The sequence below is a fragment of the Geotrypetes seraphini genome, chromosome 2 (genome assembly GCF_902459505.1).
Source record: "Geotrypetes seraphini chromosome 2, aGeoSer1.1, whole genome shotgun sequence".
Taxonomy (NCBI): Eukaryota; Metazoa; Chordata; class Amphibia; order Gymnophiona; family Dermophiidae; genus Geotrypetes; species Geotrypetes seraphini.
This window is the reverse complement of record NC_047085.1, coordinates 3,625,271-3,649,920: the sequence shown is the minus strand read 5'-3', so window position 1 is coordinate 3,649,920 and position 24,650 is coordinate 3,625,271. Positions and strand designations below refer to the sequence as shown.

The 24,650-nt window shown below is 43.8% G+C and overlaps 1 protein-coding gene across 5 annotated transcripts in view; it reads left to right on the top strand.

The window, feature by feature from the left end:
• The window catches only part of MROH1 (maestro heat like repeat family member 1), a 411,563-nt gene that overhangs the window by 130,523 nt on the left and 256,390 nt on the right, over positions 1 to 24,650 (top strand). For all 5 annotated transcript variants that reach the window (XM_033934479.1, XM_033934480.1, XM_033934481.1 and 2 more), the window contains one exon: positions 6,147 to 6,254. In XM_033934479.1, coding sequence (XP_033790370.1) covers positions 6,147 to 6,254 — 108 coding nt within the window. The remainder of the gene's footprint in view (positions 1 to 6,146; positions 6,255 to 24,650) is intronic.

Here is a 24,650-nt window from a genome sequence, read left to right as displayed (position 1 = left end):
GGTTTTTTCAAAGAGGTCACGGCAGATGACTCTATGCAATGTCACCTCAGTAACAAAATACAAAAATAGACAAATACACCCCCTCCCTTTTTACTAAACCACAATAGTAGGTTTTAGCACAGGGAGTTATGCTGAATGCCTCGTGCTGCTCTCAATGCTCATAGGCTCCCTGCGCTAAAAAACGTTATTGCGGTTTAGTAAAAGGGAGCCATAGTGCAAAATATAGACAGCAGATATAAATTCTCAAAACAGACACATTTTGATCATTAAATTGAAAATAAAATCATTTTTCCTACCTTTGTTGTTTGGTGATTTCATGAGTCTCTGGTTGCACTTTCTTCTTCTGACTGTGCATCCAATCTTTCAGACTCCTGTATGTTTCCTCTCCTCCAGACCTCATTCTCTCCCCCAACCTTTTCTTTCTGTCTCCCTGTTCCCCCTTCTTTCTGTCTCCCTGTCTGCCCCCTTTCTTTCTTTCTCCGTGCCCTTCCCCAAGCCACTCGGTTTGCTGCCACTGCCATCGGGGAACAGCCCCCAAACCACCGCTGTCCCAAGCTTTCCCTGCAGAAGCGTTGCGCTGACCAGCATTCTGCTCCCTGACGTCAATTCTGACGTAGGAGAGGAAGTTCCGGGAAAACAAGGCATTTCTCCTCATTCCATCCAGCCTGAGCCCCATCTCTCCTTGATCCAGCATTTCCCTTCTGTGTCTGTCAGAATTAGAATTACCATTCCACCTATTTTCCAGCATCACCCTTCTTTGTGTCCATCTCACTATATCCCTCCCTATGTCACCACTTTTTCAGAATCTTCATTTGTCTCTGTTCTTGTCTTTACCCCATGTTCACCATTTGCCCTTTCAATGTCTTTATCTCCCCCCCCTTTTTCAGCATTACTTCTATGTCTCTATTTCACCTCCTCTTCATGTCCCCTCTGTATCTCTATCCTTATTCAGTAGGTCCTGCTTAGCCTTTCTCTTCTTTGTGTCACTATCTCCATTTTCAGCTTTCCCCCCCCCTTTTCCTTTGTTACTGCACCCTGTAGCCAGAATCTTTCCACCCTCCCTTCATTCCGGCCCAGCCCAGTATGAAATATTTCCTTTTGTTTCCCTCCCCTCTCTCTTTCTCTCTCTCTTCTCCTCCCTCACCCACGAGTCCTGCATCTGGCCCTCTCCCTTCTACCTGCACCTGGCAACACCCCCCTGCTCCGCGGGCTCTCTTCAGCAACTCGTCAGCAGCGGTGATCAAGACAAGCTGCCGACATCGAGGCCTTCCCTCTACGAGTCCTGCCTTTGTGGGTAGGCAGAGGGTAGGCCCCGACGTCAGAAGCTTGTGTCGATCGCTGCTGCTGAGTCCGAAGAGAGCCGCGGAGCAAGGGGTGTGGCCGGAAGCAGGTAGAAGGGAGAGGGAGATAGGAAGGCTGTAGAAGCTCCGGAGCATGACACCGACCCTGGCCAGGATAATTTCTTTTTCAGGCTGCTGCTGCTGCTGCCGCTGCCACTGCCACGCTCCCCTCTCCCCCCCCTCCCCCCCGGAAATGACAAAAACAGTCTAATGCCCGGCGTCGGCATCTTTGATGTGGGGGAGAAGAAGGCTGATAGGCCCGGTAGTTCGGGATGGCAACACAAGTCTATCACGGAGCCCGGGATGGGCTCTGCGATCGACTCACGTTGCCTTCCTGAGCTACCGGTCGATCGCGATCGACGTGTTGGGCACCCCTGCTGTAGGGTGTTTACTGAGATACTTTGTAATATCGACATAATTAGTCCCATTGTATGGGTAGTCTTGTGGATGGCCAACCATATAACCAATGTCATTCATCCAATATATTCAATACACTAGTCTTATAGCCTATTACATTAACGGGTGCTAGAATATATGTGTGTGTGTCTGTCTTTATTTCTTTCTGTCTCTCTCCTTAGCCACTTTCTTTCTTTCTGTCTTTCTTTTCCTTGGCTGTCCATCACCACCCCTTGCCTGCTCTCCCTGTCCATTCTCCCTTCCTTTTACCTCCCCTGTGTCCACCACCACCCCTTCACTGCTCTCCTTATGCAGCATCAGCCTTTCTCCCTTTGTTTTACCTCCCCCCTGTCCAGCAGCACCTCTTTCCTTCTCCCCCTGTCCAACATTAGGCCTCCGTTCCTTTTTCTTCACCCCACTGTCCATCAGCACCTCTTTCCTTCTCCCCCTGTCCAGCAGTAGGCGTCCCTTCCTTTTTCTCCCCCCTCCTCCTTCTTATCCCTTGATACACTTACCTTGCTCTGCCTCTGATCAGAGGTTCCCGACAGCCGCCCAGTTGCACCCATTGGAAAAGTTCCCTCTGCCGCATCCTGCACCCCTCCAGACGAGACTCCCGCTGTCTTTCTTTCTGTCTGTCTCTGTCCCTGGCCCCCTTTATCTGTCTGTCTTTCTGTGTATCTCCCTGCCCCTGTGTCTTTCTTCTTTTCTTTTAGTCTCCCTTCCTCCCTCTGTCTGTCCAAAGCAGCATTCCCTCTCCCTCCATTTCCCTCCCCCCACACCAGTTCCCTGTGCAGCAGATGATGACATCATCAGAGATGCGGCAGAGCAAATCAGGGCAGTAGAAGGGTCCGAAGCAGCATGTGATGACTGCTGCACACGCTGCTGGAATCGCCAGGTTTGTAGTCGGGCCCGCGGGAAGGGAAGTGGGGGGGCGGCAAAGGACTCGGGTCCCGGGCAGCGGGGTCAGTTTAAGAGCTGAGGCGGAAAGTTGATGGGCTCCTCGGTGGGGGCTGAGCGGCCGCGATCCCTCTTCTCCGAGACACCCCCCCCCCTCCCCGCTGGAAGAGCGGAGATCGGCGGCTGGCTGCGGTCCCGGCTTGTGGAGGCGATCGGTGGCTGGTGACGTAGTAAGCGCGCATGCGCACTCTTGTGGCCACATCCCAACAGAACAGGGAACACAGCTTTAGAGTGCGCATACGCGCTTACCATTTTATTATTATAGATGCTCCAAGAATTCATGGTCAGGGATAGAGGAGGTTAGCAATGACCTATCAGTTTCATTCCAAAATATTTCAGGAGTGATTTATTTCTATAGTTTTAGAGGTTATCCAGGGGGGGGGTCTGTTTTGCTATTGGAGTCTCCTTCCAGAATATGGTAAATTCCAAAAGGAAGTGGACTGACCAGGGTACCCTGGATAAAGAATTGAATTCCAGGTAGCTGGTGCCGTTTAGTGGAGTGGAGGAGGCAGTCAGATCTAAGTGATGACCTTTTTCGTGTGTGGGTTGGTGAAATACGCTCAAGCTCTCAAGCAGTTATGTAATTCTTAGTCTGTGAATTTAACATTGAATCTCGGTGTAAGTTTAGTCTCCCAGGATGTAGGGATATCATAACGTACCGTTATTCTTATGATGTCTGAAAAGTGTGGTTATGCTTCTGGCCAGGAGGAATGTAAAATAATATACAGCCGATAGGGCTTTTGAAGGAATTATCATTGATCTCTACTGAAAGTAGTACTAATGGAGGGAGACTTATAGATTCTAGTATGTTGATGTAGAAGAATAATTTGTATAGAATTGCTAGGCCGCCACCTCTGTGTCCAGATCTGAATAAGTGACTGATTTAATAGTCTGCTGGATAGAGAAGTTATAATCTCAGATCATCTGTGATTGTTTGAGAAGGTTGTTGATGATTTGCTCTTAGTTAATAGTGATCTCGCATTAATCCGCAGGAGATTCTTATAATGTTTTAATAGAGGAATCAAAAGTTTGCTGGGAATTGCTGTTTTGTCATGAAAAGCTTAAATACCAAATTGTAAACAAAACGAGCCTCAGAGGCGTAAGTGCAACTCAAAATGTATGTGCTAACTTATCAGAGCTGCCTTTCTTATCATTGGCTCAGTCCTTGAGTGGGAAGAAATACCTTTTCTTCAAAAACCCACACTTAAATCTAATGGTGAAAAAGAAAGCTTTCACTGAACATAAGAATTGCCACTGCTGGGTCAGACCAATGGTCCATCGTGCCCAGCAGTCCGCTCTTGCGGCGGCCCCCAGGTCAAAGACCAGTGCTCTAAATGAGTCCAGCCTCACCTGCGTACGTTCCAGTTTAGAAGGAACTTGTCCAACTTTGTCTTGAATCCCTGGAGGGCGTTTTCCCCTATAACAGCCTCCGGAAGAGCGTTCCAGTTTTCCACCACTCTCTGGGTGAAGAAGAACTTCCTCACATTTGTACAGAATCTATCCCCTTTTAACTTCAGAGAGTGCCCTCTCGTTCTTTCTACCTTGGAGAGGGTGAACAACCTGTCTTTATCTACTAAGTCTATTCCCTTCATTATCTTGAATGTTTTGATCATGTTCCCTCTCAGTCTCCTCTTTTCAAGGGAGAAGAGGCTCAGTTTCTCTAATCTCTCACTGTACGGCAACTCCTCCAGCCCCTTAACCATTTTAGTCGCTCTTCTCTGGCAAAAATAGTAGGTAAAGTACTTGGAAAATAAACCGGAGCATACAGTTCACAGTCACTTATCTGAGCCAGACATTAAAAACCATGATCCACTGTAGATGTAGAACATCTTTCATGATGGCTATCACAATTGGAACTGGAACGCTGAATTCTCAACAAGAGCCTTGGTTTGCAGACAAAGCCGATGTGTCAGGAGAAGAACCGGTATGCAAATTGCTACAGAAAACGGCTTTGAAGATGGCGTTGGGTTTTCCTACAGATGCTCTCATGACAAAAGTTTTGATTTCTCTATTAAAACATTTTTGTAATTATTAAGTTTGCTACTGTTTGAACTTTATTATAGATTCTTATCATGTTGTCAGGATTTGGGTTGGAGTTGTAGGTATGGCAAGGTCTTCAGTTTCTTGCGCAGTTTATTATGGGGTGGTTCCATGATGGTACCTCGTGTCTTGGGTGGTTCTTGGACCTGGTGCTGGGTAGTAGGCAGAGTATTATTACTCAGTCCTTGCTCTGCCCATATCCACCTATGCCAACATTCAGCTTTAGCATACCTCATTCAAACATCTACTTCTAATTACAGAATAATGCACAGGTGGGAATTTGGCATTTATGTAAAACTGTGCATAATGTAGATATGTGTCTCTATGTCTCTTTTCATGTTCTGCTTAAATGTTACCATTTTCTTTACAGAATTACCCCCATGGTGGGAAATAGTGTAAGAGAATTAGCCAGATTGGAATTCAGTAAAAACTGGTTCTGAAAGAGTGAGAAGCCCCAAAACGGAATCTCACTAAAACTCGCATGCCACCGCAAATATAACCAGAATTACTACCATATTCTCCAACAACAAAGATGTTCCCACCTGCTAAGAAAAGCTATTTTACCTCCATGTTATATCTACACTGAAAACGCTGCAATTAAATCCGCCCTACGTCCACTAAGCCTGTATTTTTAAGTCGGTATGTTATGTCTACACTGTAAATGCGGTAGTCTAAACTAAGAACATAAGAATTGCCGCTGCTGGGTCAGACCAGTGGTCCATCGTGCCCAGCAGTCTGCTCTCACGACAGTCCCTAGGTCAAAGACCAGTGCCCTAACTGAGACCAGCCCTACCTGCGTACATTCTGGTTCACCAGGAACTTGTCTAACTTTATCTTGAATCCCTGGAGGGTGTTTTCCCCTATAACAGCCTCCGGAAGAGCATTCCAGTTTTCCACCACTCTCTCGGTGAAGAAGAACTTCCTTACGTTTGTACGGAATCGATCCCCTTTTAACTTTAGAGAGTGCCCTCTCGTTCTCTCTACCTTGGAGAGGATGAACATCCTGTCTTTATCTACTAAGTCTATTCCCTTCAGTATCTTGAATTTTTCTATCATATCCCCTCTCAGTCTCCTCTTTTCAAGGAAGAAGAGGCCCAGTTTCTCTAACCTCTCGCAGTACGGCAACTTCTCCAGCCCCTTAACCATTTTAGTCACTGTTCTCTGGACCCTATCGAGTAGTACCATGTCCTTCTTCATATACAGCGACCAGTTTGTCCTACACATACTATGAATGTACTCTTGTAAACCATTCTGGGCTCCTCTGGGAGGACAAGCTAAATAAATGTAAATAGTGAAAAACAAGTCAAAATACTATGTTTGTGTGCACCCTGCTACTGAAGGTGCTAGCTGCCCTGTTTCTCTTGCCAGCACTTGCTACTGTCTTGTTGAATTCCCTTTTTCTTGTCACTGCAGAATAAGAGGCTGAGTCTTGATGCAGACGACCTTCCTGATGAAAGTGTGCGGAAACTCAGTGTAGACACCCTGTGGCTTCTCAGCACTACCGTGGAGCATATGAGCACTGTGAGTGACGGACAGCACACAGCACTTAATCTTTATACCTTATATTAACATAGGAGTTAAGATATTTATCACAAATGACCTCTTTATAGTTAGATTATATATATATATTTTTTTTTTTTAATTTTTTTTTAAATTCTTTATTCATTTTTACATCTTACAACAAGTGCGTCAGAAATTTAACATTCGAACTTATACAATATCACTTGATTATCTATCATATTCGACTTAAATCCCTACTATTTCATATGGAGAAACCTTAGCAAGGACTGCCGCAGAACGGGATTTGGGGGTGATCATCAGCGATGACATGAAAACGGCCAAACAAGTGGAGAAGGCTTCATCTAAGGCTAGGCAAATGCTGGGTTGTATCCGGAGAAGTTTTGTTAGTCGGAAGCCCGCCGTCCTAATGCCTTTGTACAGAACCATGGTGAGGCCTCATCTGGAGTACTGCGTACAATTCTGGAGGCCACATTACCGCAAAGATGTGCTGAGAATCGAGTCGGTACAACGAATGGCCACCAAAATGGTCTCGGGGCTCAAAGATCTATCATACGAAGAAAGGCTGAACGAATTGCGGCTATACTCTCTCGAAGAATGTAGGGAGAGAGGGGACATGATTGAGACATTTAAGTATGTCAATGGTCGCATCAAGGTAGAAGATAATGTTTTCCTTCTTAGGGGACCCTCGGCCACAAGAGGACACCCGCTGAAAATAAAGGGCAGGAAGTTTCATGGCGACACCAGGAAGTACTTCTTCACTGAAAGAGTGGTGGACAGCTGGAATAGGCTCCCAGTACAGGTGGTTGAGGCCAGCAGTGTGCCAGTTTTTAAGATCAGTTGGGATGCTTATGTCGGATCTCTTCGAGGGAAAAGGTCATCAGAGAGCAATTAACTAGGGGGGTGGGTCAATGGAGTGGGCAGACTCGATGGGCCTTGGCCCTTTTCTGCCGTCACTTTCTATGTTTCTATAATATATTATATATAATCTTTTCTATTAAACTACAAGGTTAGAAATCTACAAGGTTAGAAATCCCTCCCCCCATCCCTCACTTTGCAATTGTACCAATAAGGGAAAAATGTTATTTACTCATTACAATATTCTATTAATGGTCCCCAAACCTCCTGAAATTTAAAATTATATTTAAAAACAACTTAGCATCCATCATTAAAATAAATATGGTCAGATCTATTAAAGTCTTATTTGCATCGAATTATAAACTGTTCTACCAGAATGCCAAGACTTATTGAATTGGAATCAGCAGTGGAGCCACAGGTGGTCTAGTCCCACCCAGATCAGACTCAGGCCCACCCAGCACCTTTGCACTCTTGACCATGCTGACAAGGGGGAAGCAAGCTGAGTTCAGTCCTGGAGTGGCCTAGTGCTTAGAGCAGCTGCCTCAGCACCCTGAGATCGTCAGCACCATTCCCACTGCAGCTCCTGGTAACTCTGGGCAAAACACTTAACACTTTGTTGCCCCAGGTACAAAATAAACCACACAGAAAAAGCGGTATATTAGGTCCCATCCCCTTGACCACTAAATCTCACTTCCTTCTTTCCTTTATACAATCAAAGGGTTACCATCAGCGATTCTCAAATGCTGTACATGGCTAACCCGGAAGTCTCCCCTCTCCTGCGTACTGCCATCACTGACTCAACTTCCTGGTTTTGTCTGGGCTGTACATGGCAAAGGGGAGGCTTTTGGGTTTGCATGTGAGGGAGGTATGAGAGAGGATTATATGCTTGACATGGGGTATCATGTGAGGGAGAGATGCTGCATGGGGGTGATATAGAGGAAAATAAGGAGAATTGTTTGAAATGGTGTGGGAGGAAGAGATGTTACGCAGAGTGTAGGGAAAAAGAGAGGAAATATTACTGGACATGGGGCATAGGAGAAGAGAAAGGGAGAATTGTTGGACAGGAAAGATTGTTACAGTTGGGGTGGAAGGGAAAGATGCTGCAAAATGGGAAAAGAAGCATGAGGGGGGAAATGTTAGATGTGGGAGGGAAGGGAGAGAGAGATGCTGCACAGTAAAAACTTTTTTAGGTATATTAAAATCAAGAAGCAGGGAAGAGAATTGGTTGGACTGCTAAGATGACCAAGGGATAAAAGGGGCTCTCAGGTAAGACAAAGCCATAGAAGAGAGATTAAAATGAATTCTTTGCCTTGGTCTTCACCAAGGAACATGTGTGTGTGGGTGGGAGGGGAGGTTACTGGTGCCAGAAAAGGTATTCAATTCTGATGAATCAGAGAAACTCAAACAAATCTCTGTAATAATGGATGATGTAATGGGTCAGTTTGACAAATTAAGTAGTAGCAAATTGCCTGGACTGGATGGTATACATTAGAGAATGACACAGAGAAAAAATCTGTCCCCCGTCACTGCCCCGTCCCCGGCCCACCGGCCCTTCACCACCTTTCCCTTCACTGCCCCATCACCGTCACCGCCATCCCCTTCATCGCCCCGACAGTGTCCCCACAGCATCCATGCAAGCCTACGTACTGCAATATTTAGCTTATTCCTTCCTTATAAATCAAAGTTATGGCTGCTGAACTGAAGAAAGAGATGTTCAGCTGGCAGGGCTTTGTTTATAATTTTTTATCAACACAACTAATATACTACTTTATCCTGAAGCAAAAAGAAAAAGAAATATAATTTTTTTTCTACCTTTGTTGTCTGGCTTCTGCTTTCCTCATCTTCTCATTCAATTCCATCCATCCACTGTCTCTCTTCTCTCTGCGTCTTCCATTTGCTCTGTTACTGTGCCTCTCCCTTTCTCCCCCCTTCCAATTTGGTCTGGCACCCATCTTTTTCCCTCCGCTCCCCCCATAATCTGGCATCTCTGTCTTCTTCCATGCCAGCATCTTCTCCCCACTCTCTCTTCCCCATTTCCCTTCAGCGTCTTCTCCCAATCTCTCTTCCCCATTTCCCTTCAGCGTCTTCTCCCAATCTCTCTTCCACATTTCCCTTCAGCGTCTTCTCCCCACTCTCTGTTCCCCATTTTTCTTCAGCGTCTTCTCCCAATCTCTCTTCCCCATTTCCCAGCGAATTCTCTCCACTCTGTCTTCCCCATGTCCTTTCAGCGTCCTACTCCCCACTCTGTCTTCCCCATGTCCTTTCAGCATCCTTCTCCCCACTCTTTCTTCCCCATGTCCTTTCAGCGTCTTCTCCCCACTCTGTTTTACCCATTTCCCTTCAGTGTCTGCTCCTCTCCACCCCACCTTTCCTCCCTTTCTCCCTCCATGCCCTTTACCTTCGTGGTCGACGATGTCTAAACTGCCTTCTTACAGCAGCCGGAGCTTTGAAGTTTCATATGGCTGCTGGAAAGGTCATCTCTGATGCAACTTCCGGTTGCGTCAGAGATGACCTTTACAGCAGCCGCACGCAGCTTCAACGCTCTGGCTGCTGTAAGAAGGCAGTTTAGACATCGCCGGCCACGAAGGTAAAGGGCAGGGAGGGAGTAGGGAGATGTTTAAACTCAGCGGCGGCAGTAAGGAGGGAGGGAGCGCGATAGGTGACCACGCGCGTTCCCTCCCATAACTGTGGGGACAAGGTCATTCATTGCTCCACGAAGCGGTTAATGGCCTTGTCCCTGTAGCCAAGGTGAACACAGGTTTTTCCTCACCATTTTGGCTGTTACCTGCGGCTAGCCGCAGGTAACAGCCACCATGTCATTCTCTAGTATACATCCCAGAGTGTTGATAGAATTGAAAAATGAACTTGCAGAGCTGTGACTTAATGGCGGTGACTTAATAATTGGTAATTTTTCTTTAAAATCCAGCTTAGTATTGGAAGACTGGAGGGTGGCCAATGTGACACCGACTTTTACAAAGGGTTACAGAGGTGATCTGAGAAATTATAGACCACTAAATCTGATGTCAATGTGGATCAAAATGGTAGAGACTATTATATAGAATAAAATGATAGAACATATATGTAAGCATGGATTAATGAGAGAAAGCCAACATGGATTTAATCAAGTGAAATCTTGCCTCATCAATCTACTGTATTTCTTTAAAGGGGTAAATGAACATGTGGATAAAGGTGAGCCAGTTGATATGGTGAATTACGATTTTTAAAAGGCATTTGACAAAGCACCTCATGAAAGATTTCTGAAGAAATTAGAGAGACAAGTTTCAAGTTTATTATAAATTTGATTAATCGCTTATTCAAAATTCTAAGCGATGTACAAAAAAGTAAAATTACAAAATTTCTGGGGGAAACAAAACAAACGAATAGAACTAACCTGACAAAACATATTAAACAAAAGGAAAAGATGGGGAGAGAAATACAAATTGTTGATAGTAAATAAGACACGTATGGGAAAAAAAAACAATAGGAAGGGAGAGAGCAGTGTGTTTCAAAAAAGTTGGAAAATAGGATTCAGTTGAGGATCCTAATCTAGCTTTCTAGACATGGGATAGGAGGTAGAGAATGACACGGGGAAAAAAATCTGTCCCCGTCACTGCCCCGTCCCCGGACCACTGTCCCCACCATCCTCTTCACGTCCCCGTCCCCACAGCATCCATATAAGCCTCAGTACTGCAATATTTAGCTTATTCCTTCCTTATAAATCAAAGTTCTGGCTGCTGAACTAGAGAAAGAGATGTTCAGCTGGCAGGGCTTTGTTTATAAATTTTTATCAATACAATTAATATACTATTTTATCCTAAAGCAAAAAAAAAAAAAAGAAAAGAAAATAAATAAATAGAATTTTTTTTCTACCTTTGTTGTCTGGTTTCTGCTTTCCTCATCTTCTCATTCAATTCCTTCCATCCACTGTCTGTCTTCTCTCTGCGCCTTCCATTTGCTCTGTTACTGTGCCTCTCCCTTCACCTCCCCCCAATTGGTCTGGCATTCATATTCTTCTCTTAGCTCCCCCATAGTCTAGCATCTCTGTCTTCTTCCCTTCCAGCGTCTTCTCCCCACTCTCTGTTCCCCATTTACTTCAGCGTCTTCTCTCCACTCTCTGTTCCCCATTTCCCTTCAGCGTCTTCTCCCCACTCTCTCTTCCCCATTTCCCTTCAGCATCTTCTCCCCACTCTCTCTTCCCCATTTCCCAGCGTCTTCTCCCCACTCTCTCTTCCCCATTTCCCAGTGTCTTCTCCCCACTGTCTCTTCCCCATTTCCCAGCTGTGTCCCCATTCCCCACTGTCTCTTCCCCTTCTCCCCTCTCTTTCTTCCCCAGTTTCCTTCAGGCTGCTTCAGCGTCTTTTCCTCTCCATCCCCCCACCCCCTGCACCCTTCACGCTGTCCAGCAGCTCCCTCCCACCAGCCAACCGTGCATCTCCTTCCCTCTCTTCCCCTTCCCTTCTCTTCGTGGTGAACTGGCGATTTCTATAAGGCTATGCCTTGTAGTGCAGCCGGAGCCTTGAAGTTGCATCGCATTGGCTGCTAGAAAAGTCTCTTCTGATGCAACCGGAAACAGGAAGTTGCATCAGAGGAGACTTTTCCAGCAGCCACATGTGACACGACTTCAAGGCTCCGGCTGCAATACAAGGCATAGCCTTATAGAAATCGCCAGTTCACCACGAAGAGAAGGTAAGGGAAAGAGAAGGGAGGGAGGGAGATGCACGGCTGGATGGCCGGCGGGAGAGAGGGGGCTGCCGGACCGCACGCTTGTTCACCACGCTTGCTCACCCCTTTAACTGCAGAGACAAGGCCATTCATCGCTCCACGGGGCAGTGAAAGGCCTTGTCCCCATATTCCAGTGACCTTTTTTTCTTTGTCACAGTTTCAGCGGGTTACCCGTGGCTAGCTGCGGGTAACAACCACCATGCCATTCTCTAATAGGAGGTAATGTCGCCATAGAGGGGGGAAGCTCCAACTCTACCCAACAAATAGTGTGATCAGATATGACTGTGGGTCTTATTACAGCAGAGGTGATGCGCGAAAAGAGGGATGGTGAGACCAAGATGTAGTCTATCTGAGACACAGAGCCAGGGGCCTGAGATAAGTGGATTTAACAATCTCCAAGGATCCACCACATCTAAGGCAGTACATAGAAATGGTAGGCCTTTCTCCTGCCCCAAGCTGGAGCCCTTAGTGGTGGAAGAGCGATCTATATCCAGGTCCATAACCTGATTAAAGTCTCCTGCAAAGATAACCGGCTGGGTAGTAGCACAAGAGGATAATTGGACCAGTTTCCGAAAAAATGCATGTTCATAGTTGTTAGGGGCATAGACAGCCAGCAGATAGAATTCTAAATTTGGCATTTGGACATGTAGTAACACATATCTCCCATAAGCATCACTTTGTATCTGTTTGATCTACCCCATAAAACCCTTTCGAACCAAAACAGCCACACCTCCCTTCTTTTGTGGATTAGAAAAAAGGCCTGAAAGAGATTTACTATTGATTTGGATTTTGGGGTTATTCCAAATGGACAAGAGTGGACTGTCTTTAATTGAAATCTCTGCGATTACGTCTAGTATATGAAGGGCATGCTGCGTTGCACTCAATAAGGAGTATTTTCTCAAAAGTTTGGGCACTGGCACCGTCAACAAGCATGAAACATGTAATTTGGGACACCATAAAGTCTATTACCAATTGTTCAGAAGAAATTTCCTTTGACATTATAATTCTCCGATCTCAACACCCTTGTTTTACACAGTCTAACTGTCCTCCTAAACTCATTGATGCAATGTTTGTGACTGCCCTTATGCACATCTTGAAAAATTGGAAGTCCTCTTCATTACTAAACTACACCTTTTGGTGGAATTCTTTGAGCATGTATCATAAATTTGAATCATATGCTTATGAAAAGAAAAATATAATTCGACTTTCCAAAAGTTTGACACAATGTAAATCATCCTGGAAATTCCTAGACTCATATGTTCAATCTATTTCATAGACACTCCTCTCTTCTTCTTCTTCTTTTTCTTTACCTTCATCTTTTTCCTCATTTTATTCTTTTTCTTTCTTCCTTCAATTTCTCTTTCCTCTTATCTTTTCTTTTATTATCTTTTCATGAACAGTCCTAGTACTTTAGATCTTTTAAAACGATTCAATTCTATATTGCACAATATAACTGAATATTTGTTATACTAAATGTTTTGTTTTATTTTTTGATACCCTGTACTTGAACTGTTTCTTATATTTTTTCAAAAAACTCAATAAAAAATATTGAACTTAAAAAAAAAAAAAAAAAAAAAGGCCTGAACAACCCAGGCCATAACAAGTTTCGCATGTTCCTCATCAGTAAGTTTACTTTCCTGTGAACATGCTATGTCAGCCTTTTCAACTGTGAGAAGATCTTGGATCTTTTTTTTAATTATTATTTATTTATATTCTTTTACAAGTTGAATAAACAATACTTGAAAGGAAATACATCAATTTAAGAAGAAAACCAAAATTAAAATTATAAAATCCACACTAGTAACCATGATTAAAATCCACATTAAAGAGAGAGAGAATCAAGCAAATTCCAAGGGAAGTTGGACTTCAAGAAATAACTAAATTAATCAAATTACGGAGTACAGCTTGAATCAATTATTAACCTGGTTAGGAGATTCCATGGAAGTCTCTGGGCCTCTTGTAGTTGCTTTACCTTCAAGAAAGAATTGTAACTGATCAGGTTCATAAAAGATATATCTATTATTCTGATATGTAATGCAACATTTGCATGGGAAACGTAACTGAAAGGTTGCTCCCAAATTCAAAGTTAACTGACGATAATCCAGAAATTTCTTACGTCTGGCTTGCGTCCATTTCGATACATCAGGAAATATTTAAATCTTGAATCCATGAAATTCCACATTATCAGTCCTATAAAATAGACGAAGAATTGCTTCCTTATATTAAAGAAAAACAAAAGTTACCAGCAAAGTGGCTCTAACTGAAATTTCCTCTTGGGATGTCTCTAGCATACCAGTGAGATCCAATTCTCCTGGTGATGTTCCTCCTTTTTCTTCATGCACTTTTGGAAGATTAAGGTAATATAACCTTTGTAACGGTGGCATGTTATTTTCTGGAAATTTCAAAACTGATTTCTAAAAGGAGTAAAATAAATCTCTAGGTGATTGAAACTTGGAGACAGGAAAATTTAAGAGTCTCAAATTCAGATTCCTATTTGCATTCTCCAAATTTTCTATTTTCCTAGTAAGCAAAACTTTTTCCTTCAGGTGTAAATTAGTAGATACTTTAACTTCTGCCACAGTTTTTTCTAATTTGTCCATTCTAATAGACTGGCATTGGAATTTCTCATCAAGGGTTTTAATTTGAGTATTAGAATTTTGAACTGAGGAAACAAACTGGGAGCATACCTTATGCAAAGATTCCAAGGCACTTCAGATCGCTTCCATGTCAATCACCGACGGTCTGATCAGAGGAGCTGGGAGAGATATTCCTGGAGGCTCCACACAAGAATCCGCCTCTCCAGTCCCTGCTTCACTCCGAATTTCACGTCCTCGGGGTTCAGATGCTGGCTGTAGGAAAGTCAGCAAGCTATGATCCTCATCAGGGGTCAAAGGCAAAACCTGCAGCGCCGACGAAGACATCAACTCCGGCACTTCCTGGGCTGCTGTAGGCGTCCCCGACGTTGGGATCTTGGATCTTTTAATCGGAGTTTTAATTCCTGCCACATTCCAGGGGACCAATCTCAAATTAAAATCCTTTATCTATGTCTATAGTTAAAGATGAGAATTCCAGAAAAGGATTAATGCAATGCCCTCCAGGCTCCCAACACAGGTCCAGGGGGACAATGTTGAGCCTGTAATAGTAAAGCTATATCGTTTCCAGACGGCTGGGTAGAGAAACTACACCTAAGCTAAGTACTATAACGATAAAAATAAAAAAAATCCAAAATAAGGGTAAAAGAAAAAGTTTTTACATAAAATAATTTAAAAAGCGAGCAAAGGAGATAAATGTTCCGATGATAGCCTGCATGAAAGTTATTAGCCAAGACTTGTTCTAAAGGCAAAATAATAGCGGGCACTTGAGACCCAAGGTCTCTAGTTCAATTTCACTTATATGAATTTCTCGATCTAGCATCAGCCTATTTGTAGGAAGTTATGAGCCTGTAATAGTGACAGTGTTATTTCCACCTCATCAAGTACTAAGAAAAAAACAGCAAATACATATGCAGAAGTTAGATGAATATAGGAAATAATACCAATTAGACCACAGTAGCCCTCTATTATTGCTATCAGTTGAACCCATATTTATTTATTTTAAACATTTGTCAACCGTCAAAAGTAACATTCACAGAATGGAACAAACATCTCAAATAACAGATCATTCCATGTAAGCCGTGGGTTCACAGATCCTCACATTACACTCATCCTAAAACCAGCATTGAGCAAAACATAGTTTTAAGCATTTTTTAAAATTTCTGAATATCAGATAGATCCCTTTGCGGTCCAGTTAGTTTGTTCCAAAGCATTACCGTACTCCTATGGTGGAAATAGTAGAAGTTCTCGTATTCTCATAATGTATTTTTGAAAAGTCCATCCTGCTGAACCCATCTTTCCCTCCTTGACCCACAAGCTCAAAATCAACCCTCCAGACCCAGCAAATGAGAAAACCCCCCAAAAACCACCTATACCCCTCCCTTGCTCCCACACCCCATATATCCCTCCCCTCTTCTGATTTAACATTAATGACTCCTATACCACGAGGACTCATACTGTAAGAGCCATGATCTGATGGAAGGGTCCCATACTCCAACCACCCCGCCTACCAGACCCTCTAAACCATAAAGGACTTCCATTCAGCAAGCCCAACTGGTGAACACTCAATCACAACCAATCTACAAGTGCAGAGAACTAAATCCCTGAAAATTCCAGGCATGTCAAACTACAACCCCCCACCATACATTGTACACCACACGTCGATGAACCAAACACCCCATACATCACTCCACATCACACCCCACCATGCAAGTAGCACATCCAGAAATACTACGTAGAGCTAGCACATCAGTATCCTGGGACATTCTCCAAGCACCCAACGCATCAACAACAGTGTCTCAAGCTGCATGCATCAAAGCCTCAAAAGACCACCTTAAGCATGGTGTGAATGCCACTTACCTCACAGAAATCCCCCCCTGCATTTCACTAGGTGGCCATCTTGTGGCAACTTGCATTCACACACACCCTTCCCCTACAGTCACACTATGAATAATGAGGCAAAAAATGAAAATAAAGCAATACTCAAACCATTCACACTCACAATCACAATTATTGTAATGAATAGATATCATTTTTCCCTGATTAATATAAATGAAAGAATGGGGAGGGTGGGTGGGTTTTTGATTTTCAATACTTGTTGGGAAGGGAAGAAAATAATTTAGTATATGGTATATGTATTCTTTGATATTTGATATTTGAATGGTGGGTGGGGAGGGGATAAATTTTATTTAATGAGAAAATTTATGGAATTTCAAGTGATGTATTAAGTTAAAATATTGTTACTTTCTGTGCACTTGAAGTAAAATATAAAATGAATAAAGAATTTAAAAAAAATTCTATCATAATTCTGGTCCCTACCTTTAATGTCTGGTGATTTTATTTTTCTAATCATCTTTTCCCAGTCTCTGGTTGCACTTTCTTCTGTCTCCTCTCTTAACTGTGTATCCAGGGCCTTCTTATCCATTTGTTGTTTTTCTCTCCTCCTTTACTTTCTGCTACATCCATCTTTAGCATTAACTTTTGACATTCCACTTTCTTCTATTTTTCTGCTTTCTTCTCAAAATCTATCTACTTTTTCCATGTTTTCCCTTTCCTTCCTATCTATCCATGTCTACCATCTCCTCCCTCTTTCTTCTCCCTTATTCCCACCTATCCATGAAAAGCATTTATCTCTTCCCTGTTACACCCATTGTTGTGAACCATCTCCTCCCTCTCTCTCCTCCATCCCTGTGCACCATCTCCGCCCTCTCTCTTCCTTTCCCGTGGACTGACATATCTGTCTTCCCCCTTCCCCCTCCTATGGTCCATCTTTCTCCTCTCCTTCTCACAGCCTGATATATCTCCTCTCCCATGGTCTGACATCTTGCTCCTTCTCTTCCCCCCTTCCTGCGGTCTGGCATCTCTCTCCTCTTCTTCCTGCAGTCTGGCATATCACTCTCCCTTCCTTCCCTTCCATTCCCTGGTCACTCTCTCCTTCACCTTCCATTGGTCTGACATCTCTCTCTCTCCCTCCTTCCTTCACCCTTTTCCGGAATCTGACATCTCTCCCTTCTTTGAGTCATCTCTCCTCCCTCCAAGTGTAACATTTCTCCATCCACCCTCTCCAGCACTATCATGTCCAACAATTCTCCCTCTTTATTTTCCCCATATATACCATCTCTCTTTCCCTCCCACTCGCACCCTTTGTCCAACAATTCTCCCCTTATGTCTCTCCCCTTTCTCTGTACATCAATTCTATCAGCACCACCCTTCCATACCACCCTGCCCCCTTTCTTTCCCTCCACCACTCTTCCATTCCAGCAATCTTGCTCCTTTCTCTCCCTTCATTCAATAAGGTCCCACGATGACTGTAGCTGCTGGCTGCCAGTCCACCCCACTCCGATGTACTTGCTCTGGAGTGGATTCAGCAGCCATATGCTGGAAGGTCCTGCGATGACTCATCTGCTGGCTCTGCTCCGGAAGAAGTAAGTTACGTCGGAGGGGGTGGACCCGGCAGACGCAGGGAGTTGTGGCAAAGTCCCGCAATGACTGCATCTGCCGAGTCCACTCCTTCCGACGTAACTTACTTCTTCCGGAGCAGAGCAGGCAGATGAGTCATCACGGGACCTTCCTGCACCTCAGCGCAGCTGCCGATTGCTGCAGAAAAAGTAAGTCAGAGGTAACGTGACCATTTATTTTTTTCATCAGAAGGGGACATCTATTAATTGACTGTGTATCCTTTCTTTCATTTCTTTCTTTCTGCACTCAGGCCCAACAATTGTCCCTTTCTATTTCCTCCCTCCTTCCTTCCCATGTCCTTAGTGCCCCTAGTGCCTCCTTTCTGTATCCATAGTGCCCCCAGTGCCCCTTCTTGTGTCCTTAGTGCTCCCAGTGCCTCCTTCCTGTGTCCATAGTGCCCCCAGTGCCCCGTCCTGTGTCCTTAGTGCCCCCAGTGCCTCCTTCCTGTGCCCATAGTGCCCCCAGTGCCCCGTCCTGTGTCCTTAGTGCCCCCCAGTGCCTCCTTCCTGTGTCCATAGTGCCCCCAGTGCCTCCTTCCTGTATCCATGGTGCCTCCTTCCCGTGTCCTCCTTAGTGCCCCCATTGCCTCCTTATGTCCCCCCCCCACTGCCTTCCAGATTTTCTCCACCCCCAAAGCCAGCCTGCCTGTCTGCCTACCTATCTCCCTCCCTTCCTGCTGTGCTAAAGCCAGCCAGCTTGCCTGCCTACATCCTGCACTACCTACCGCGGGGGAAAAAAAAGCGCCTCTCCCCTTACTTTCTCTCGGTCCACGCCTGCAATCTTACCTCCACCCACCGACAAGAAGTCTTTCCGACATCAATTCCGACGTCGGAGAGGACGTTCCAGGCCAGCCAATCACTGCCTGGCTGGCCCGGAACATCCTCTCTGACGTCAGAATTGACGTCGGAAAGATTTCTTGTCGGCAGGGGAGGTAGGATTGTAGCGGCGGGGCCAGGGAAAAGGAAGGGCAGGAGGACCTGCCGGCTGTGCACCCCCCAAAGCCGTGCACCCGGGGTGGATCGCCCCCCCCCCCCCTTGGTACGCCACTGGTGAGCCACTGCGGGCAGCACAAGGAAAGAAGAAAAAAGATTCACAGAAGGAAATACCACTACACCAGGTAGGTAATCTTCAGGAAATAACTGGGTGTATTCTTCAAATCAACATAAATCAAGTCAGCTTGCTTGTTTCCATATAAATCAGTTAAAAAACCCCACAAACTTGTCAGGATGTTCAGTTATTAAGAATAGTCCCCAAAACAACCAAAATATACAATTAAACAGTCTCTGGATGAATGGAACATAAGAATTGCCACTGCTGAGTCAGACCAGTGGTCCATCATGCCCAGCAGTCCGCTCACGCGGCAGCTCTCTGGTCTAAGACCAGCACCCTAACTTAGACTAGCCCTACCAGCGCACGTTCTTGTTCAGCAGAAACTTGTCTAACTTTGTCTTGAATCCTTGGAGGGTGTTTTCCCCTATAACAGCTTCTGGAAGAGAGTTCCAGCTTTCTACCACTCTCTGGGTGAAGAAAAACTTCCTTACGTTTGTACGGAATCTATCCCCTTTCAACTTTAGAGAGTGCCCTCTTGTTCTCCCTACCTTGGAGAGGGTGAACAACCTGTCCTCATCTACTAAGTCTATCCCCTTCAGTACCTTCCAAACAACTACTGCAAGCCTTCTCCAAAGCTGCAGCTGGCTCTCCAGCCAATTAATAGTCCAACTTGGAAATCTTCACAGAAAAACAAAACCAATCTCTTGTACTGATATCTTCAGCCTGTGCCAGTGCTACGGCACTGGCCCTCCCAGCAGCTAACGTGCTGGCCAGGCAGTGTGCTCCGCGTGGTAATAACTTTGCCAATAACAGGCCCTCAATCCAACCACAGAAAACGCGGGGCAAACCCCACTGCCTGTGATTGGATCAACCCTTCCTCCATCCAGGGGAAACAATAAAACTCAAAAAACCAAAACAAGTCTTTCACAGTTCTCACAGGTGGCCTCACAGTTCTCCAGCTCCTTCAGGGTTACCAAAAACAACTTGGAAGCAGCTTAGGTAAGCAATGGTTTCAGTTACTCACTTAGGCAGTTTCAACTACTTGCGTCTGAAACAGCAAACCTCCATGGGCAGGACTTCATTCTGCAGCTCAGCATATGGCTCTGGGTCCAGCAACATGTCCTGAGGAACTTCAGGCATGCAGAGAGGCGGTTCTGCTCCAGCCTCAGTCAGCTCCATGCTTTCCAAATGGTTGCTGCCATTCAGAGCTCTCAACCCTGAGCGCCGCTGCCTGTCCTCTAACTGCTCCTTCTCCTTCTGATTCTGCTTCTGTCTTTGTCTCTCTAGCAGCTCAGCTCTCTGTGTTAACAGTCTGCAGCCACGCCCCAAACCCTCAGGTGATAAGGATTTCCTACGAACTAACCTAGGTCTGTGTGGGGGATGGGAAATCTGCCACTCTGCTCCCCCGCTCCCTCTATAGGTTAAAGAAGGAAAGTCATCCAACCTGTCAGTTTGGGGTTTAAATGGGGCTGTTTGTGTAGTGTCTGCTTTTGCACTGTGTACTGCTCTGGGGACAGACCTAGCAGGCATAGGCTGCATACCACATTACTCATTACAATATTCTATTAATGGTCCCCAAACCTCCTGAAATTTATTAAAATTACCTTTCTGTGTGCCTAACGTTCTTTCCATTTTATATATATGACACAGAGAATTCCACCAGAAACTATAGTTTAATCTACTCCAATTTTTCCAATTAAATGTAATCTGTTGAATGGCAACTCCTGTCATAATAAGTAATAACTTATTATTTTTTGAAGAAATTTGACTTTTCTTCCTCATTGACATTCCAAATAATATAGTATCATATGATAAAGCCACCGGATTTTCTAATAAACAATTTATTTGGCACAAAATTGATTTTCAAAAAGCCAAAATAAAAGGACAATAGAATAATAAATGATCTAAAGTCCCTGCTTCGAGATGACAATGCCAACTCTATTAGACTTAGAGCAATCTAATTTTTGTAAACGAACAGGGGTCCAGAATGCTCTATGTAACAGAAAAAAACAAGTTTGCCTCATAGATGCTGACATCGTACATCTCATCCTCCAAGACCAAATTCGTGGCCATTGAGATGCAGTAATTTGATACTTAATCTCAATGCTTCAAATGTCCCTAAGACCAGTTTTTGGTTTTTTATTCATAAACCCAGATATCAGTTTGTACCACTGTGCGGCCTGGTGTCCCAGGAAGTCCACCTGAAAGCATAAGAACTCCAAACTGTATTGATTATTAAGATTTTTCCATTCAGGGAACCCCACCTGAATTTCCTGCTTCAGTTGCAACCATCTAAAACTTTGTGATTTATCAATACCAAATTTATGTTGCAACTGTGAAAAATCAAGCAGTTTACTCTTTAATATCTTTATAAACGATCTGGACATAGGTACAACGAGCGAGGTGATTAAAATTTGCGGACGACACGAAGTTATTCAGAGTAGTGAAGACGCAGGGGGATTGCAAAGATCTACAACGTGACATAATCAGGTTCAAGGAATGAGTATCAAAAAGGCAGATGAGATTTAACGTGGATAAATGTAAAGTAATGCATGTCGGTAAGAAAAATCTCAGGCAAGAATACAGGATGTCTGGGACGGTACTTGGAGAGACCTCCCAGGAAAGGGACTTGGGAGTTCTGATCGACAAGTCGATGAAGCCATCCACACAATGTGTGGCGGCGGCAAAAAGGGCGAACAGAATGCTAGGAATGATAAAGAAGGTGATCACGAACAGATCGGAAAAGGTTATCATGCCGCTGTACTGGGCCATGGTGCGCCCTCACCCGGAGTACTGCGTAGAGCACTGGTCGCCATACATGAAGAAGGACACGGTACTACTCGAAAGGGTCCAGAGAAGAGCGACTAAGATGGTTAAGGGGTTGGAGGAGCTGCCGTACAGTGACAGATTAGAGAAACTGAGCCTCTTCTCCCTCGAACAGAGGAGATTAAGAGGGAACATGATCGAAACATTCAAGATACTGAAGGGGATAAACTTAGTAGATAAGGACAGGTTGTTCACTCTCTCCAAGGTAGGGAGAACGAGAGGGCACTCTTTAAAGTTGAAAGGGGATAGATTCTGTACAAACGTAAGGAAGTTCTTCTTCACCCAGAGAGTGGTGGAAAACTGGAATGCTCTTCCGGAGGCTATCATAGGGGAAAACACTCTCCAGGGATTCAAGACAAAGTTAGACAAGTTCCTACTGAACAAGGACATACGCTGGTAAGGCTAGTCTCAGTTAGGGCACTGGTCTTTGACCAAAAGGGCTGCCGCATGAGCGGAGTGCTGGGCACGATGGACCACTGGTCTGACCCAGCAGCAGCATCTCTTATGTTCTTATGTTCATCTAAAATCCGTAAACCTGCCATCACCCAATGCTTCCAAATGACCTTAAATCCACCAATTTGAATCTTGGAGTTAAGCCATATAGTTTGATTTGTTGATTTATGTATTGGAATAGGTGTTAAATTATTCACAAATCTTAAAGTCCATGTATCAACTAATATTCTGTTTTCTTTATATATCCTAGGCATTTTGATACTAAGAACATGGTTTAATCTCAGAGGAAAAATAAGTCGCCATTCCAACCACAACCAATCTGGAATATTTTCAGTGGGCTCTGGGAGGACCCAATACATACCTTGGTGCATAATATAGGCTTGATGATACCTATAGAAATTGGGAAAATTTACTCCCCCCCCCCCCCCCCCCGCCCTCTGCAAATGACTTTTGTAAAAATACTAAAGCTATTCTAGCAATTTTACCTAACCAAATAAATTTTATAAGAATACTATTTAACTTTTTGTAAAAAGACCCCTGAAAAAATACCGGTATCATACCCATTTGATAACAAATCACAGGCAAAATCATCATTTTAATTGTTTGAATTCTCCCCCACCAAGATAAATATAAAGGATTCCATTGCTCACACATTTCTGTTACCTTCTTTAATAAAAAATTTTCATTCACTTTCATTGTTTCTTCCAGTGTATTTTTAATCCAAATGCCTAAATATTTTATTCCATCCTCTTTCCATAGAAAGGGAAATCAGTTAAACAAACCTTTTGTACAATATACATTAAGTGGAAGAACTTCTGATTTGCTCCAATTTATTTTATATCCTGGAAATTTCCCAAATTTCTCTATTAATTCAAGTAAACATGGAATGGTTGTTTCAGGATTTCTTAAATGAAGTAGTATATCATCCGCATAAGCAGAGACCTTATATTCCCGTTCTGAATAAGGAATACCCTGTATTCCCTTTGCTTGCTGAATAGCTAATAACAAGGGTTCTAATACAATATCAAAAAGCAAAGGAGATAAAGGACATCCTTGCCTAACCCCCCTCTGCAAACTAAACCATTCCAAAAAATTATTATTAATATACAATCTAGCAGTCGGGGAGCTATACAAGGATTGAATCATTTGTATAAAACCTGAACCTATACCAAACCATTCCATAGCTTGATATATGAAAATCCACTCAACACGATCAAAGGCCTTCTCTGCATCCAAAGAAACAGAAAAAGTCGGATCTTTCATGGCTTTTTTAAAAAAAATTCTTTATTCATTTTTACATCTTACAACAAATGTATCAGAATCATGGCTTTTGTTAAGTATAACATTTGAAAAGCCAATCTGATGTTATTAGAAGAATGTCTCTGAGCAACAAACCCTGTTTGATGCATACCAAGATGAACTCCTGGCTAAATCCGATGATTGTTCAATCTAATTCTTACTTCACATTTAGGAAATCATTAAAGACCTATTTATTTGACAAATAAGAATATTAATTTTGATATATTTAAATAAGGTCTTTTGTTTCTATTCTTGTTGTCATAGTATGTTTTAATTTTTTAATAATTTTTAATATTGTACTTGAATGTTTTTAACAATTGTATTACTTTTATTATATAATTTTAGATTGTACGTAGATAGTGTGTGCTATGAAACTGTACCATGTGCTGAAATGTCTCAGTATTTTCCTGTTGTGAAAAGCCCAGAACTACTGGTTGGGCGGTATACAAGAAAATAAATTATTATTATTTAAAACGCAAACTCTTTATTGCAACACATAAGAACATAAGCAATGCCTCCGCTGGGTCAGACCTGTGGTCCATCGCGCCCAGCAGCCCGTTCACGCGGCGGCCCAACAGGTCCAGGACCTGTGCAGTAGTCCTCTATCTATACCCTTCTATCCCCTTCTCCAGCAGGAAATTGTCCAATCCTTTCTTAAAACCCAGTACCGTTCTCTGCCCTATTACATCCTCTGGAAGCGCATTCCAGGTGTCCACCACGCGTTGGGTAAAGAAGAAGTTCCTGGCATTTGTTTTGAATCTGTCCCCTTTCAACTTTTCCGAGTGCCCTCTTATTCTTTTATTTTTTGAAAGTTTGAAGAATCTATCCCTCTCTACTCTCTCTATGCCCTTCATGATTTTGTAGGTCTCCATCATATCCCCTCTGAGTCTCCTCTTCTCCAGGGAAAAGAGACCCAGTTTCTCCAATCTCTCAGCGTATGAAAGGTTTTCCATTCCTTTTATCAGACGTGTCGCTCTCCTCTGAACCCTCTCGAGTAACGCCATATTCTTCTTAAGGTACGGCGACCAATATTGGATGCAGTACTCTAAATGCGGATGCACCATTGCCCGATACAGTGGCAGGATAACTTCTTTCGTTCTGGTAGTAATACCCTTCTTGATTATACCTAGCATTCTATTCG